Raw genomic sequence first — 19,374 nt, 5'->3', positions numbered from 1 at the left:
CATTACAAAAAAAATACAAATAAAATATCTGGACAATGTGTTTTAAACTACTTAATTGCTTGAATACATGGGTATGAACTAAATATATCCTCCTCATTCGTGTTTAAACAAATACACACACACACACACACATATATATATACATACACCAATTAAAATATGGCAAGACTTCATTTTAGTTGCAAGTCTGTATGTTGTAATGATTCTATCGTTGATAACCAAGAACTAATCTCTAGGGAAAACAACAACAACAAAAAAAGCAAATGCAAAACGTAGTTATTTAAATCAAGGCTTCCTGCTTGGTAATTTAAATTATGATTAAAATTGACTTGAATAAATCAATTCCCTACTTTTTTGTGCATTCTAAATGTTGCAATTAGCACCGTCTGTGCAACCTTCCTTCGTTAGTTTTTTTTCACTCAGGCCTTACAGTGCAGTCTGTACCTTGCTCACTATACTTGGCTCGGAAGGGTTGCTGCACCACTGAGTACAAGAAGGGGAGAATTTGGTGCAGCAGAAAGAGAACTTGAATTTAAGACCAGAGGCTGAGTGTGCAACATTGGCCTCTGTACCTTCAGCTGTCCTCACCAACTGCCTGTGGTGGTTGGTCAGGTTTTGGTAATGGGATTCACAGAATCATCTAGGTTGGAAGAGACCTCCAAGATCACTGAGTCCAACCTCTGACCTAACGCTAACCAGTCCTCCACTAAACCATATCCCTAAGCTCTACATCTAAACGTCTTTTAAAGACCTCCAGGGATGGTGACTCCACCACTTCCCTGGGCAACCCGTTCCAATGCCTAAGGGCCAAATGAAGATTGCAGGGCCAGCTTCCATGCTGTCACACGCTCAGGCAGTTCCAACTACCACGTGTGTGGCTTTGCAGTCTTAACATTTGTTTGATTTACCTTTTATGATGCACGTTGTGTATACACTACAGAAGGAACAAGTCAAGCAGCCACAGCACTGACAAACAGCAGGTATATGGTGACTCACTCAACAAGGGTTTCTTTTGAACTGCAATGTTACAGCATTGTACGATGCTGCTGTGAGAAAGAGCAGTAGCAACCTTATATTCCCGCCGTGCCCGTTGCCTACTTTTGATGCAGAGATTTGTGTGTTTGAAAGCTGCACGGTTCCTAAGGAAAAATGGATGTCCACCTTTCAGAAAGACCAGGGATAAACAGAAGTTCACCCCAGGGTGCTCAGATGGGCTTTGTTTGTCTGCTCTTGGCTTTTGGCTTCGGTGTCTCTCACAAGTAGAGCAGATGTAATACAGATGCTAGAGAAGGGCAGATCAATAGCTTTGTGCTGCATGAAGTCAGGGTGGGAGGATTTCAGTCTTTAATTGTTGCTCAGGATACTACACTCAGATTGATGCCTTACATGATGAACAAGATAAAGGCTTTAGAGAAAGGTACCATTTTTTATGAACACAACTGGTACAAGTTAAAATAAATAAATAAATAAATAAAAACAGAAAATCTTTCAGACAAACACGTCTGTCCTCAGATGAGTAGCTCTGGTTGTACAGTTCAAATTTTAAACAAGCAAGCTAGTGATTAATGTTTTTTATTCTAAAGTAGTCATGTACTGATAATTGGGTTACTTTTCCTGATATGTCGATTAGTCCATAACCAGCCAGCTAAATCTTTAATGGATTTTTTTTCTTTATAAATAAATATTTCAGGTATAACTACTTAGAGTTTTGTTACCTTAAATTTGCTTCCAATGTAGTTAAATATAATCTATGCTGAATGAGTAGCGAGGTGGTACTTGTGCCTCCTACTTGATGATCAAATTAGGTAACTGAAGCGTGTGTGTGCACGGATTCATGTTTACATTATAAAAAAAAAAAAAAAGTATTCTGCTTGTTTTCTTGTGATCACAAAATATCCTTGTTTTTGCCTTTTATTTTACTAGTTTCTCCTGTATTGTGAAGGAACTCGTTTTACAGAGACCAAGCATCGTATCAGTATGGAGGTAGCTGAATCCAAGGGGTTGCCTAAGCTGAAATACCACCTATTGCCCAGAACCAAAGGCTTCACCACTGCTGTCCAGTGTCTCAGGGGAACAGGTACTGGCAAGCTGCTATTCATTCTTCACATTAATTGTAACGTATAGCACATAGTAGTATATATACTCTGTTGTTCATTTTCTCCATTACAATTAACAAGTTGGCAGTAATAATCATTCACCTGTAATTCATGCCACATAACTTTTACTACTCCTAAAAAATAAACTTCTTAAGTGTGTAATTGTTGCTTAGTTCATCAAGTCATCTTGTGTTTTGGTAACGCATGTGCAACGTAGATGGGAACGTCAGGTGGCTGAGAGAGAAAAATAAATAAAACATGGTAACACAAAATAGTGAAGGGCTCTGCTGCCTGCATCACTAATGCAAGGCTTGTGCTAGGCCCTGATGCTGTTTAATGCAAGGGTGCTGCTGGCAACGTGGTTGCTAGAATTGCTGACATAACATTCATTTTTCTTTCTTTTTTTGCAACAGTTGCAGCAGTGTATGATGTAACACTAAATTTCAGAGGAAACAAGAATCCGTCCCTATTAGGAATTCTTTATGGAAAGAAATATGAAGCAGATATGTGTGTAAGGTGAGCATATAATGATGGTGAGCCCTAAGATGCATGCTTTGGCGTGTTGAAGTGTATTCAGATTTCCCAGGGAAGCATCCTCTGCTGTAGTCCTCTTTGCTTTGTCGTTCAAGTTTCTCTGCAGACCACAGAGACCTCCTTGCCATGCCCACACCCCAGCTTCAGTTTACTTTCACGTTTCAGATCCCCTGATTTTGCCCAGCAAGTCAGAGAGCATTGGACGGACTTTTTAAGCCTGAGTATAACTGTACTGTCTGGGGTTTCCCCAAACTTTGTGCGGTGAGGGCACTCATATGCCTTTCTTTTCTCTAATGGGAACAGAAAGCAACTGCTCTGTGCCCTACCCAGTCCCTTGTGAGCATATGTATAGTATAAATAGCCTGCCCAGCATCAGTAGCCTCCTGTAGAAAGTGGAGTAAAGCTCCTTATTGTGCCAGTTAGTCTCCATCTCTCACATGGCTTGATTAGCAGATTAGAAGGTAAATAATGCTGAAACTCAAATATATGAATGAGGTGGTACATTCCTCACATTCTTCTTCTTTTTGCCTGAAAGAGTGACTGTTAACCCCTACCTCCATGCAGCACGTATGTGCATGCATGCACATGTACGTGTGCTTTCTCTTTCTTGCTTTCTCCTTGTTGCTGCCTTCTTCAGAAGCTTTGTGTGATAATAAAAGCTACCAATGTTTTCCTGTTGAATTTCCTCCTTTCCCTTTTATGTCTGGACTTGACAAATGACCTGCTTGTTCTTTCCACAGTTTTGACAGCTCACTTCTGGTACTTGAAGTAGCAGGACTACTTGCTACTTCCCCTACTCCGTTCACCTCTGGCCCTGGGTGTGTGCACTGCAGGTGCATAGCACTGGCTCTGTACATTGTCCTAATGAGAGCCAGTGTGCCATGCCAGAGCTTCCACAGGCAAAAGACTTTATAGGGACTCACACTCAAGGTACCACAGCACCATTTTTTTGGAAGAAATGCTGTCCCAGGGGAGGCAGGGTGCTGCAGCCCTAATGGGGAAGGGAAGGACACATCCCTGATGAGGGAAGTGAGCAGACGACTTACCAGTTAGTGAAACAACACATAAAGTAGTTGCCACCTCTAATTCCATACTGGTGCTACGTGTGCGTTGCATATTTACCTAGATCCAGGGTGCACGTGCATAGATGTACATCTGGATTGTTATACACCGAGCAGCTGCATTCAGTTAAATTATTCAGTTAAATATCCTATGGCTTGGATATTATAACTGAGATGCAAGTTGCTCTCCTCTATTGGTGAGGAGAGAAGAGAAATGTTTTCATTAGTCTTTAGAAGAGATTTGGTTTCATAAAATTCTGTCAGATAGTGTTGCCAGGTGAAATTGCTAATTACCCTGTTGAAGAAGGTAATAACTATGTTGTTCGGTAATGTTGATTTATAACATGTTTGTGGACTGAATCGACATTCGCAAGATGCTTTTCTATACCTGAAGCTTCCGCACTGTATCATGGAGGAAACCATTATAAAAACAACTATTTTTACAGTCTTCTTGCTGAAAATTAAACGTGTCCTTGATGTGCCAGCGGACTTGGCTTAGGTAGAGAAAGGAAGCATGTAAGCTCTTGTTCTTCATATATGCGTATGAAGCTACCTGTGTAGAGGTAAGAAGCTTAGCTCCCTGGGGATGATCCAGTCTTTCTCCTGACAGGCTCCAGAGAAACTGATTAGCTAAATTAGTAAATGTTGTTGCTGTGAGTACCCTCTAGTGGTGATGTAAGTACAGTAACTATTTTAGCAGAGAGCTTTCAGCAAATGAGCTTTTTTTTTTACTGAGCTTTTGTTGAGCATTGTTTATGTTAATTGAGCATCTCCTCCTGTTAGAGTTATTAGAAGGAAATCTGTAAAACCTAGTTTTCAATTTGTTTATAGGATGCAGAAACTATTAGAAGTGCATTAGAATATCTTCCCTCTGCTGCTGCAGACTCAAAGGCTTTAACTTGTACTGTGGAAACATATTCCCTGGTTGAACAACACCAGATAAGTTGTCTGTGGGATCACTGTGTCTGTAGCTCTCCTAAAAGCCATAGTTCTGTTTTTACTGCCTGCCGTGCTGGAAGAGGGGCCTGATACCAATGTATGAATGTTAACAAAATGTTTGAGCTTGAGGGTAGGAGGTGTGTGTGCCTGCCCTATACAAACCAAGCAACTTCTTTCTGAGTTGATCCAGGATGCGGAGTTGTGTGCCACTGAGAAAGGAGACAACACAGGCATGCCATTAACATGCTCACATATCAGAACGTGAAAGAATGCAGGACAATAAGTTGACTCTTCACAACTAGAAAGAGAATCTTAAAAGGTGCCTGTTCTCAGTGAGGTCAGGTCAGTACCCAGAGCTGGGCATAATTTTCCTGTGCATTCAGAACTCTATGTCTCTACCTGTATGGCCAGAGAGGCAGAGAGAGAGAAGAAATGCAGCCTCTGTAGAAGGTGTTTTCCTTAGAGTTGGTACACAGTGAATTTTTAACCACCCACCTCTCATTCCTTCATTTTTTTCCCCTCACTAGCAGAATGTAACAAACAGTTATCCTGGGTCTTGTCACTTTTGCTCGACTTTTTCCAGCTCTGGGTGCTTCATTCTGAGCTCATTGGAAATCAAACAGTGGTGGTTCTAGTGAGAGGGCAATAGCATTTTAATAGGAAATGCTTACTTAACTAATGTGCTCTAAAATTGATGGATGCTGATACAGTTTGACTTAGGAATCTGTGTTTTTGGCAGAGGATCAGGGGTTATTAAAGTCCCAGTTCTTCTGCACTTCAGAGCTCTGCCATTGGTGACAGTATTACTTCTAGTTTGTGCCCTTTATTAAATGGGAGGTCTTCCCTCATAGAGGTCTAAAGTCAAGCATCTAGATTTTGGCTTAATTCTTTTTCTTTTTTTTTTTTCATCTCTCTACTAAACTAGGAGATTTCCTCTGGAAGATATCCCTCAAGATGAAAAGGAAGCTGCAAACTGGCTTCATAAGCTTTACCAAGAAAAGGTAAATGGCTTTGCTTTCTTTTCTCCCTTTCAGGACTTCTAGGGAAGTGTGTTAAGGAACTGAGAAATGCCCACCATTCCTCTGAGGGGAGAGAAGAGATGAAAATACTGTAAATAATTTGGCAGCCGTCCTTCAGACTGCTGGAAGGAACATTGCAGATGAGCTGTAAGGGAGCCCCTTGGCCACAGAGGGATGGCTAGTGAGTAGGCCTCAAATTGCTGGGAAGCACAATGGGATTCAGAGCTGAGGCTGAGTTGTGAAGACTAATAGCAATCTACCATCTCCTTATGTTCTTCATCTTCCAGATCTCTGTCATACACTTCTAAAAGCTCCATATTCCCTGTGACGTTTTTATGTACTCAAGAACTGTATGTTGGGGCAGCCAGTCGAGGCTCTTTGATGTAATTGTCCTTTGCTTTCATGTTTCTTTCCTCCTGCCTTCATGTGATACCAGTGCAGTGGTCTGTGACACAGTACAGATAGTCCCAGAGATCTGCTGCCAGGGACTGATGTACCACAAGGCCAGCGGGCCTTTGGAGGGCTTAAAGGTTTCTCTCATTTTTCCTTTATTCTGTTAGATGGTTACTTTCTTGACTGCAGACTGAACAGTCCTGTGGGGAGAAAGAGAGAACTGTAATTTGCTTTGCCCAGCTCTAATTGGTAGATTGTTGAGCTTCAAATGTGTATCTTGATATGTGTTACTCTTCTGTGAGGGAAAATGTAGGCAGCAAGTTATAAGGGTCTGGAAGTTTCATTTTGTTCTTTTTAACCTGATTTGTTTGAATACCTAAACTCTATGCAATTCAAGTGGAGAGAAGTTACCTTACAAAGAGCAGTAGCGACCATCATCCATATGCCCCCCTAGCCCCACACCTCCCATTGGCAGGGCTATCAAACTGGCTTGTGAGTCAGTGTAATACGGAATTAGAGAGCTTAAAAAAAAAAAAAAAAAGACACTTGAATCCTGTCTCCAGCTATCGTGTATGTGCCTTTATCTAATTCCCTCGTGAAGAGACTCGTAGAGGTGAGAATTCCTTCTGAAATTGTGTGGTTTGAGGAGCAGACATCAAGATGTGTTGTTGAGGGCCCTTCTTTCTCAGTTTCTTTGTTAAGCAGTAAATGCAGGGCTAAGCAGGTGCAGCCCAGAGCACCCACTCTGCTTGGCTCTGTTCCTTGGGCACAGTGCTCTGCTGTGCTTGCAAATGGAGGTCTCGGTGTTCCTTGCTGATGTTTGCTGTACTCCATTCAACTTCGGCGAGAGGTGTTGTCAGGGGAGGTATTATTTATATATATGGGTATTGTATATATTGATCTTATGGTGGGAGCAATATGTTGTAACTGGAATCCTTGAAATCGATGCAGTGTACAGTGCTCCTGTACAATAGGTACGTCCTCAAAAGGCTGTGTTATTGGCAAGAAATGCCTTGAGCTTCTCAGCCCCATCATAAGGGAAGTTAAAAGAAAACAGCTTAAGTAGAGGAAAAAAAAAAAAAAAAAAAAGAAATAGCCTAACCTGAACTTGGTAATGGCTTGGAAATCTCACAGAGCAGTCATACAAACTGGAGGGGGAATATGGGCATGCCACTCCTTCCTGTTAGTTGTTTTGTGATTGCATCTGTCTGCAGGCTCAGTTGAGAATGCAACTGCTCTGTTGAAGTTTTGTGGTTATGTACAGTGCTGTCTAAGCTGGTCAGCTTGTGCTTTGCCTTCTTTTAGTTGTATATGTAGCACTTTTCTGCTGTGACTTCCAGAAAAGTTGACATGATTTAGTAAGTAAAAACAGGAAGAAAACCATCCAGCAAATAGGCAAGTATTGTCTGAATTGACCCCTGGCCTGACACTGCCCTAAATTCCTAAGAAATTAAGAGAACAGATGAAGATATTTGGTAGTGGAAAGGATAATATTGTTTCAGTTTTTATTGTGACCAACATGGCCTTCAAAGGACTAGTACAGTAGCCTTGGCAGCCAACAGAAATGCCCAAACAGCAAAAATGTAAAAACAGCAGATGGAAATGGATGCCATGTAGTCTTGACAGACATTTACCACAGATGACATCCTTGATGTTGTTCTGGAGTTGACTAGTCTTGGATTGCTTAATGCAAACATCATGAACGTTTTTTCATCTGTCTTCTTTCTCTCAGGATGCTTTGCAAGAGATGTATAATCAGGAAGGCGTATTTCCTGGCCAGCAGTTTAAACCTCCTAGGAGACCATGGACTCTCCTAAACTTTCTTTTCTGGGCCACAGTTCTCCTCTCGCCTCTCTTCACATTTGGCTTTGGAGTTTTTGCAAGTGGATCACCTCTTCTTATCCTTGCATTCCTGGGATTTGTTGGAGCAGGTAATAAAAGCAGAGATGTTAAGTACAGTAATGTGTAACAGGATCCGTTAGCTTTAAGTTCTGCGTATTAATAAATATCAATGGGACATGCAGAAGAGTACTTGGGGCTCATTATGTAGTCTTTTTATCTTGTATAGCATTCTTATCACTTGAAAAGCATTAATCCAGGCAGATTTGCCTTCATATTTTAGGCAGTATCTGTAGCAATCAATAGCAAGTGGGTCTTGTAGCCCATTGCTTTGGTGCCTGAAGGAGAAAATACTGACTGTGCACCTTGTTTGTGATACTTAAAAAATTAAAAATAAAATTAAAGTTCATATGCAGCTTCATGCAGTGCACAGTTGAAAAGCAGCATTTTGTAATCGCTACTGACTTCAGGCTTTCAATAACTTATAACTCTTCTTGTGTGTTTACATGTAACTTCCTAAATCCTTGAACTGGTTTTAATATGTCTCCCTTTTCTCTGTTGTGTTTTAAAGCTTCCTTTGGAGTTCGTAGACTGATAGGAGTAACTGAAATAGAAAAAGGCTCCAGCTACGGCAACCAAGAATTCAAGAAAAAGGAATAACTGACAGCTGCAGTTCAGCACATATAACCAGACTATGGTACCTGATTAACTTCAGTTAAAAAAACAAACACTTAGAAACTATCTTTTTCTTAATAACTGATGACTAATATTAATGAATAAAACTTGAGCCAAGAATGAAGAATTTGGAGGCATCAACTGAAAAGAACGCATCAACTTTCTGCCTGTTTAAGGATTACTGTAGTCAAACTATGGGAGAAAATCTGGGGTGGGGGGGAGGAGGAAATTAATTTTTCTTGCTTTGTTGGGGGTCCAGGGGTGGGGGGAGAAGAGAGGTCATTGGGCATGGCCATGTGCATCGTCAGATGACTGAATACACTGGTTTCTGTCAAGAGCACTACACTCACTTTTACAACAGGAGCCATTGAATGTTTCCTCTTGCTAAAGCCAACATAGCGTTTGTTGATTTTCGACTTTTTTATTAATGATCCAGGAAAAAACAACCATTCTTTAATTAATTATAGATGTTCACTGGATTAGTCTCTTTGGAAAGGTTGTGTTTTCATGGCTACAGATTAAATCCTATTTGTATGTTACACTGATACGTTTTATTTTCAGGCAACATCTTAAAACTTCTATAATGCAAGAGAACACAATGGAGTTTGGAAGCAGGGCGTTACTGATCAGCACGTGACATAGAACAGATCCACTAGTATTAAAAGAGTATAAAATTATCATCATATCTCCTGCCAACTGCTCAAGGCTGTTTAATTTCTAAGTATTACCTCAGTCTTGAGTGTTGTTAGCCCCGTTTCACATTGTGTATGTATGTAATTTTGAATCTGTTTGCGTTTGTTTTGTTTCCTGAATTAATTTTGACCGTGGGATTTGGAGTTGTGCAAAGAAGGAAATTTATTCAATTGTCCTGATGTTTTTTTTTTCCTTTTATTTCTGTTCACGTCTGTCATCACCAAAGTCCAGTTCAACCAAGATCCCTCAGTAAACTGGGGGATAACAGAAAAAACTAGCACAATAGTTTTCAAAATGTTGTATATTACAAACATTCTGAAAGGAGAGGTCTGTAGCAATCAGATTCCAAACACCGGTATCTCTTGAACTTCTGGTGGGAGTTTTGACATTGATTCCAGTGGGGGCCAGGATCTTACCCTGTGTGCTGTAATGGTAGGGTGTGCTGCACTTTCTACTTGGTCGTGTTATAGATATTAATGTGAAGAATATTGCAAGGTGAGTTGTGCTGTTAAGCATTAGAATGACTGTGGGGTCTCTTCAGGGATTTAAATATCTTTAGTTTTGCTTGTTGTCCTTTGGATTTTTTCACTAAAATAGAGATCAGAATCATGGCTGTACCTCTTATTTTTTCATAAACGCACATTCTAAGATTTTTGCAGATTGCTGCTGTATGCGCTGCTGCGGAATTATTCTCGAGTAGATGGGAGCTACCTATATGTTTGTCTGAAGGCCAAAATCTGCATTTGGCTATACTCAGATGTTGGTGAAATGGGTTGCAGATCCTACAGCTGCGGGCAGAAGCCAACCCTTGAGGTCTGCCATTTTAGCTGCCACTTAGAATATTTATCTCACTTCTGCAAACAGCAGATCTTATCAGAGCACCAATTGTTATTTTTCATCTTTGCTCTAGCAATCACAATAAGGGTAATCATCTACCTTCTTTTCATATTTACTGTTAGAATGTAACCTCTTCTCCCACAGGTTTTTCTGTCTAGAAGAGCAATTTTGTAACTTGGAAAAATATTTTACTGTGGATCATTAGTCACTGTTCTGTCATGCACTTGATTTTTATTAGTGGTCTTTCCAACAGAATGATTTGAAGGATGACCCGTGTTGTCTGTCTCCTGAGACTCATCCTCACTGAATCATTGTACCTGTATCTCCAGCATTAGTGTGTCATCTTTCTACCCTACAAAAAGCCTTCCCTAAGACAGGGGATACAAAACTGTTGTTCATGGTGGTGGAAATTGGAATAAGATTTGGGAATTGAGGAGAACAGATCCTAGCCATGACTCTGTGTTCCTTACTGAGTGTTTTTGTACTCTGTCTTTAAATATGGTTAGAATTCTAAATGCTGATAAATATAACTCTGATTTTTTCCCTGTTTTTTAACCAGAGGGCTAAAACCAGTGAGCTTTTCTTTATTTTCTTTCCCCCTCCCTTTTTTTTTTTTTTCCCCCCGTAAGTAATTCAGTAATGGATATAATTCGTGTTTGTTAGAAAGATGTTACAAATGCTGTATACTTGCTTCCTGAAGATGGTATTGAGTATATATAAACTGTGCCAGCTTAGCAAAGCGAGGCTTGCAAAGCAGGCTGACCACTGGCTGTTTTATACTTACACTTTGGGTGGTATATTAATAGGGCATGACAAGAATTCAACAAAATAAATCCCTTCTTATTGCTGAGAAGAGGGGGAGTGCTTACAGGAGAAGGGAATTAATAGCCTTTCTCTTTGTGGGATTCTTTTCTCCTCTTAGTGCATGTAACTCCTTATTAAGAATCATGGGATTAGTGCATGTACATCAAGGGGAGAATAATCAATGTTTCATATTTTCCTATAACTTATTGGTCATGCTTTCTTTTCAAAATATAATACATGCATCATCATTTACTTAATTTGCTCTTCTAAACGGACATATCAGTAACCATTTGGAAAACCGAAATATACAGTAATGTACAAAACAGTGAAAAACAACACAAATCTCTTCATTTTGAATTTTATCTCCTCAAATAGGAGTTTTTATACACGCACGAGTGCACACATACACAGAGTATGTATAAATTAAAATAACTGGAAATAGCTGAAGTTAATGTCACTAATGAAGATTAGCAGGTGGCTTGGTTTGGAAAAGTGAGCGTAGATTTTATATCTTACACTATTTTCTTCTGGTTTAATAGATTATAGCTTGTATATTTGACTACCAAGCCCTTTAAGAGCAATAATAAACAAAAATATATCATGTTTTTTTTTGTCTTTTGCTTTTCAACCATGCTAAGTTTAATAAACTTCAAGCTGTAGGATCACTTTCTCTCGCCAGCTTTCGAAACACTCATTTATTGCTTGATCGTTTAGATTAAATGCCATGTCCTCCAGTGTGGACCTGCAAGCTGACTGTCATGGATCTCAGCATTGACTCTGAAGGTGGCTAACATGGGCCATGGCAGCACCCATCATTGTCACGAAGAACAACAATATTGCTCTCAAAGTGGGATTTGCAATTCCAAGATAGCATCACGTTGACCTACATCTTAAGCAGCCGGTGGGAGAGCTCTGAGACTGCTGGTGTTGTGATGTCTCGCAGTTAGGAAGGCACAAAAAGCTGATGCTGAAGGAGGATGGGTTGTGATCTGTCTGGATAGCGGATATCCAGAGGTCTTGGCTCAATAGGGATTACAGTTCTCTGTTGCTCACTGTGGGCTGAATGTGCTCTTGCAATTGACTTAGTGTTACTGAGCAAAATATTTGTCTCTGGCACAAAAAGCATGGGCAACGTTCCTTTGTTCTGCTTTAACTTATCTTGAAGGGCTCTATACTTAATTGCTGACCAATGAATATGACTACTACCTTTTGTCCTAACTGCCTAGTGTTCACAGAGAAAAAGTGAATGTGTCTGCTCACTTCCACATGGTACCACTTGTCACATCTACTGATGTCTGTATTTCCTGCAGATGGTTCGGTGACAACCTCCTGGCTGGAACTGGGAGATTTCCAGTTCAACTCATACTGGAGAAGTCATCTCACATAGCTGGGTTTTTGTCTTCCTGCGTTTTGGGCTCTGGTTGACATGCTCAGTAGGTCTGAAGTGACATAACTGTGTTTAAGTCTACTGATGATGCAACTTTGCTGCTTCAGAGCAAAACTTTGTTAGGGAGGATACGTCCTTCCCAGGCCTGCCTCACATAGGCCCTCATTACCTGGTAACAGGTCTCTCTCTGGCATCAATGAAACCAATAAATGGGATTTCACTAAAGCTGGAGCAACTAACGAGGAGGGGTCAATGTACATCTGGTAACTACTAAAGGTACCGTTTCTGTCTGGGACTACCCCAAAACCTGTATTTGCTTCATGTACATTTTGATTTGAGAAACGTGGGGGTGGAGGCTTTTACTAATGCTGAATTCACACTGTGCAACATTTCAGATTGAAGACAATGTTCACTTATCTTGGCATCTTGGAGAAGTACGTACTCAGTAAGTCTAAGGCTAGTGTTGGACAGACTTAGCCCAACTGTGCTTCATACAGATGCTGAAGGCCAATGCAAATACAAGTGAAAAATCCATTCCTAGGTTCCCTTTTGGAAATTGGACACACTGGAGTATCTCACAGCATCTCCTGGATGCCCACGTGCTTGTGTCACTTGGTGTGAAGTTTCTCACTCGCCGTAGTCCCAGTTGCACGATCCTGGCTTATGCCTGGGAAGAGAAGCCCATCCTCTTCATGGTAATGCTGAATTAGTACTTTGAAGCATGTCGTCACACCTTCTTGTTTCCATATTTCTGGACTTTTGGATCCATAACGGGCTGCTCTGGAGCTGCCAGCACTGGGTGAAGCTGGGATTTGAAGCAGGTACAGTCGTGCTGAGAGCTGCACCTTGCACAGCTGAGTGGAGGAGGAACGCGAACAGATATGGCCAAATTCTTTCCCCCAGGAGATGGAAGGATTGCCAGGAGCATTGTACACCAGAGATGAGCATGTATGTGGGCAGGCAAATTCTGATCTGTAAGATGAATGTGAAACCATGCGGTGACAACTTACAAGGTAACCCTAGCTATTTTCATGCAGCTGGGGTCAGAATTGGTCTTGAAGGGCCTATCTCCTCGTTACAGAGGGCAGCTTTTACTTTGCCACAAAGTAAGTATCTTGAAGAATAGTTTATCTGATTGTCTCAGTGCTCTCTGCGCCAAGATCCCTGCAGATTTAAATAAATAAATAAATATTTTTGAGGGAAGACTTTCTGGAAGCCAGCGTAACGGGGTGTGCGTCCCATTTGCTAGCCACCAGAAAATGTCATGGAAATACTTCACCATTTGGAGTTGGGAAGACAGTGGATTGGCATCCATAAGCCAAACGTGTCATGTTTCTCTTATCCTTGACCTCTCTAGATTTATAGATGATTGCCCAGATTTCTTAAAACGTTACACCCATACAGACTAGCACAAAAGCTGCTCTGCAGTTTTCGAAACTCGGAGGAAGTTTAATTTTCACTTTTCAGAGTACTTGAGTGTAGTTGATTGTCTATTTCCAAAAAGCTTTACAAACTCCATTAGCAAGAGAAGCAATTTATCTTTTATCTTTTTAAAGAAGAAATGTATTTTAAAAATAGACACTTTATCAGAAACTGGAATATAATAGTAATTTTTAAACCGAACTTGGAAGTATTTGAAGTATTCTTTAGTATAGGGGTTAACTACCACTAATTTTCAGTCTCATATGAGTTGTGTTTTTTTTTCTTTTTTTTTTTTCCAAGGTATATTTTCAAGGAAAACATAACAATTTACTAGTTAGATCACAATCTAATTTGAGAAGAGCAGAAGAGTAGGTGGCACAGGCTAATCAGGAATGCAGATTCTTCCTAAGGCATCAGATAGACCTTGCTTATTTGCACTTGTGCACAGAGACAAGCTGCATCACCTGCATTGTTTTGCTTCAGCTTTGTCAGAGATGTACGCTGTGACAATTGAATGCTACTTGCCTGAAAGCCAGGACACTCCTGTAAACTGGCATGTTACTCACTCATAAAGATCACCAGCAAGTACTGTAGCTTTAATGAAACCTCGTTAATGAGAAAACTAACCCTCCTTAACCTTATTGATTGTTACAAAGTCATGCTTTGGAGGGAAGTGTCATCGTTATTAGCCAAATCTAGCGAGTAATAAACTGTATACAGGGTACACATTTACTGTGCATGTGTATATATTTTTGTACATTTTTACAGTTATTTCCTACACTTGATTCTTTTGATGTTCAGAAGAGATGCGTCTGAATCTGGTTAAAAAATAAAAACAAAACGAAGCCTAACGCTGTCACTTACTGTAGTTTCTAAAAAGAACTGTGCCCAAACAAATACACAGATTTACAGTGCTATGCAAATTTCACTTTGTAAGTTGTCTCTTAAATTTTGTTTAAGTAGTTCATGCTGTTTTTACTGAGCTTTCAGAAAAAAAAATGCAAAAGACTCATCTTGTAAAATAAAATAGTTTTGGCTGTGTGAAAGTACTGTATATTAGAATCTTGTTCATGTGTTCAGTTGCTTATCTGAACTGTTGGTATGTGATTTTGTACATAATATGCTGGCATAGATTTTTTTTTTTAATTGTGCTTAAAAGGATGACTGCCCAACATCTGTTTTTCTGCAGTGTTACTGAATAAGTAGCTGATATGGAAAGGGAAGATCTGCATTCTTTTCATATTTGGCGCACAGATTTTTGTAACTAAACATGCGCTAAGGGCTATTTTGTTTTTTGTTTTGTTTGATTTTATTTCCATTTATGCTTTTTTTTTTTTTTGTCTCTGTCCTGCAAACTGATCCATGCAAGGGCTGCATATCTGCGGCAATAATCTGGGTGGATCATTGTTTTGGGGGTTTGGGACCCTGGGCATAAGTAAGAAGCTAAACAGGACTTCCATCACTGTCATTAAGAACTGGGGAGGGACTGTGCACTACTGCAGCATTCACAGAATTGTTGCACAAAGTTTTTCGTGGTTCTTTCACGTAACCAGGATGCAGAAGGAAAGGATGTTTCTCCCCAAGTAAGCACAAAGCTGTATGATCTAAGAAGCTGCGAGTCCAGCAGGCTAAGCTGGCTGTTCGAGATAGATGCTGTAGATTAAATCATTTTTTCCAATCTCACATCTTCAATGTTTCTGTTTTTCTCTCTGAAGCCCACCCATGTTCCTCAGCTGCATGCCACAGCATACCCTTCCTCCTGGAGGCAAATGGAGACCCACTGGAAGACCATTTAGCACTTTTGTTCCTCTTTCCTTATTTCTGATTTTTTTGTTTGTTTGTTTTGCTGTTTTTGTTTTTTTGTTTTGTTTGTTTGTTTGTTACTTCAGTGGTTTTTACAAAACCAGCTTTTCATGTTTCCATACCTATACTGAATCTTCTCAGATCCGTAATTCATTTATAAAGGCTGATTATTTTAATGTGGCATCTTGAATGCTCTTTTCAAGTACTGTTTTTTTCAGCTTTAAGGTGAGAAACATGGGTTGAGATTCTTATGAGTACAGCATAATAAAGAATTAATTTGATTAAAGTGGTATGATCCTTAATACACGCATGCAAAAGCCAAGCCATGAAAAACAAAGCCTCAGCTGATGGCAGAGATCTGTTCCTCTGTGTGTGCTGCCTCGCTATGGGCTACAGAAGAGGGCTGTTGCTAATTTTTGGCCTCAGAGGATCACGTCTTCTCTCACTGCCTATTAAGTTCCCCTTCTGTGATTCCTCTTTACTGAGCTGCTTGCTTTCTGTTCAGCCAGGCACTGTCAGAGGCACAACGACAAGGACTGGAGAAGCAGAAACAATGGTGTGTGTGAACAAGGGTAGGTGGACACCACAGTGCTTGATGGGCCATATTGTACAGGGCAGCTGTGGAAATGGAAGAAAATGTTTGCTGTGTGGATTGGCTGAAGATACAGTGTATGTTAGGTGGTTTCTTTCTGTATTGAGCAGTCTAACTACATCGGTGACCTTTATGCGTGTCCTCTCATAAACCCCTAAAGAGTTATGAAGATGGCTGTGGTGGTGGTTTGTTTTGGGTTTGGCTGTTCTGGGTTAACATGATTCTCACTTATTCTACCCTTTTTCTTCCAGTATGAAGTTAATGTATTTGGTAAAACAGCCTGGAATTCCTTAAAACAAATGCAGTATCCTCAATACCAGATACAGTCAGTTGCTGCATTGGGAGTGAGTTCATGTTTCAGATGTGCCAGGATCATGACAGCAGTTAAATTGGGCAGAGTGCTTTTTGGGGGTAGGAGGGGCAAGGGGGGAAAGGTGAATACACTTTCTGTATAATTCTGAAACTGGAATCTGTTTCTGAGAGGCTGACTGAGTGCATCCATCAGTCAAAACTTCATGCACGTAGAGCAGACGTATGTAGGTAGATACAAGCTCGGTAAATGTGGTGTAGGTTAACGAGATGCTCCTGGATTTTGACACCTTGTGGATTCACACCCATGAACTTGCAATATTATATATATATATTTATATATATTATCTCCTATAATGCTGTTATCTTTATGCTCCTGCTGAGACAAAGGTGTATGCCAAAGGGACAGGGTTGCGGTGGGCTGTGTGGTGAACCTGCTGGGGCTAGAACTACTGCTGCTGTCCTGCTGCTGTTTGGGATAGGTTGGGAGTTTTCCAGCTAGTGATTAATCCCTCTCACCTGACAGGCAACAGGGAAGGAGGTTATGGATGCTGTCTGTCCAGACTCATGGCCTAGGTGTTTAAACTCTGACACCCGACGCGTGCCTAGGCCTTGACAGAGTGGCTGGTGGCAGCGTGGCCTTGGCCAAGGTGTGACAGGAGCGTGTGCTTCCCCACGTCAGTGCAGGACCCGGCTCAGTGATGTGACCCCCTGGCAGCTCTGCCGGAGGACAGTGATTGCCCAGACAGGCAGAACAGCAGGGAAGGGAGTTACCTACTGAACAGGCGGAGCGAGCCCTGTAAGAGCAGCAAGTGTTTTATTTATCTACTTATTTATCCTGACAATCTTAACGTTGCTTTGCTGGAATCCTTTCAGCCAGCCAGTGTAATGCCACTCAGGTACACAAGGTTGTGGGATGCTGTGTTAAGGTGAGATTTACCAGATTATTCCAAGCTGTAGATCGCATTTTAATGGTGCAGTCCCAATATCACAGAATCACAGAATTTCTAGGTTGGAAAAGACCTCAAGATCATCGAGTCCAACCTCTGACCTAACGCTAGCAGTCCCCACTAAACCATATCCCTCAGCTCCACATCTAAACGTCTTTTGAAGACTTCCAGGGATGGTGACTCCACCACTTCCCTGGGCAGCCTGTTCCAATGCCTCACAACCCTTTCAGTGAAGAAGTTCTTCCTAACATCTAACCTAAAACTCCCCTGGCTATATGTAGTGATGTAAATCGCTGCACCTTCATGAAAAGCAGTAGTACAGCTGAGTACATACAATATGTCTGTATATTTACTTTCTCATTGCTATTTGACAGAAAAGATAGTATTTCACTTGTTAGTCAGCAACAAGTGCAGCTGACTTCCTCTGATATGATAAACCAGGCTTAAATGTTCCTTAATCCCAACATCTCTAAACAGAGAGGAAATCAGCTGTGTCCGGAAGCAATTCACAGGCAGTGGCTGGTGAAGGTCCATGCATGTTGCACGTATCAGAGCACGTAGCTCTGGTTCCTAGTGCCTGAGGATACATGAGGGTCTCCCATGCCTCCTACTCCACCCCAAATAACCTAAATGGCCACTGCAGGAGGGTCAGGGATGCAAGAGCTGGCATGGAGGATGAACTGTGAGCTGGCCAGAGGGCTTATTATTTTGTAATCCCAGAAGGAGCAGCCCAGCATGAGTAAATCTGTGAGAAGCATCTCCACCTTGGCCTCCCCTAGAAGCCAGCTAAGCCATATTAACCCTTCTGGGAAGTAACAGCGCCCACCTTGCTGAGTGCTTTGCGTGGAGAATGGTCTTACAACCCAGGCTGTCTGACTGGCACCTTGAAAGACAGATCAGATGGCTACAAAGGAGACAAAATGTTGGACCATTGCCGCTTTTTCTTCCAGTATCCTGCATTGGATCTAGTCTGAGTACAGTTTGCCCTTGCTCGCCTTTTACATGCAGATAGCTCCGTGTCTGGGCGTGAGGCGGCGAGGCTGCTGGAGCTTCAGGCACTCCGGCTCAGCGCTGGAAAGGCAAAGCACGTGTTTTCCCAAGGCATTTGCTAGAAAGCAGACCATCAAAAGCACACCTCTGCTTTTGATCCTCTCTGTCTCTGTTAAATGCCTCTGCACAGACACAGGCCCATAAGGGATAGGATGTAATGAGCAGGCTTCCAGGGGACTGATGGTGAAGAAAGCAGTAGAGCACGGTTCATTCTGAAGAGTGGTTGCTTTGCTTTTCCTCACTGTGGCTTGTGATGTGAACTGCCTTTGGTTTTCATCTTGCTGAGGGAGGGCAACATTTGCAAAAGCTGAATTTGGTGGTGGCCTAGTTGTCTTGTGACATCCTTTTTATTTACCTGTCCAATGGAGTTACAAGCAGCTATGTGTTAGTGGCTGCTCCATTTGTAAGGAAAGTCAGTAGGAGAAAGAATCCAGGCAGGATTTAAGAACATGTATAAATCTCCCCCTCAACATTGGCTGCGATAAAGTACAAACTCTACAAATATTTTAAGGAAAATGCTGTTACTTGTGTGCTTCCCATCAGTTCAGAGCTCCTTGTTCAAGGCAGGAAAGCATCCCCACACGGCTGACAGGGCTGCGGTTACCTCTCTTCGTGGGCAAGAGAGGGCCACAGACTGAGAACTGCAGACCTACCAGCCACCCAGGCTGCAGCTTGCAGAAGTGGGGTCCACTGGGACCTGTGGGCTGCAGCCCTCCAGGAGCTTCCCAGGGGAAAATCCTTCCCATTGGGGAAGGATTTCTTCACACAACATCCTCAGCTTGTAATATTGGAGCAAGGAACACAAAGTAATTTTACGCACAAGTGGGTAAGGCTGCGAGGCGTTACTGTAAGTGATTCCACAAAAATGAGACATGAAGAAAATGCAGTCGATGCTGAGCGGGTGGGCTGAGCTCTTTCTCTTTGTTATATCCCTTTCCCTATTATTCTGCTTTGTTCTTTTCACGCTGTAC

At 41.5% G+C, this 19,374-nt stretch overlaps 1 protein-coding gene across 7 annotated transcripts in view; it reads left to right on the top strand.

Annotated features, from left to right (window-relative positions):
- AGPAT3 (1-acylglycerol-3-phosphate O-acyltransferase 3) overlaps nucleotides 1-8,761 on the top strand; it is an 84,639-nt gene extending 75,878 nt beyond the window's left edge. For all 7 annotated transcript variants that reach the window (XM_082766365.1, XM_082766364.1, XM_082766366.1 and 4 more), the window contains 5 exons: nucleotides 1,924-2,077; nucleotides 2,510-2,612; nucleotides 5,556-5,631; nucleotides 7,775-7,973; nucleotides 8,453-8,761. In XM_082766365.1, coding sequence (XP_082622491.1) covers nucleotides 1,924-2,077; nucleotides 2,510-2,612; nucleotides 5,556-5,631; nucleotides 7,775-7,973; nucleotides 8,453-8,541 — 621 coding nt within the window. In that variant the 3' untranslated portion in view covers nucleotides 8,542-8,761. The remainder of the gene's footprint in view (nucleotides 1-1,923; nucleotides 2,078-2,509; nucleotides 2,613-5,555; nucleotides 5,632-7,774; nucleotides 7,974-8,452) is intronic.
- Nucleotides 8,762-19,374: the final 10,613 nt, after the last annotated feature.

The sequence above is a fragment of the Aythya marila genome (genome assembly GCF_965140915.1).
Source record: "Aythya marila genome assembly, chromosome: 1".
Lineage (NCBI taxonomy): Eukaryota > Metazoa > Chordata > Aves > Anseriformes > Anatidae > Aythya > Aythya marila.
The sequence above is the reverse complement of the archived record's forward strand: the minus strand, read 5'-3'. Positions and strand labels throughout refer to the sequence as shown.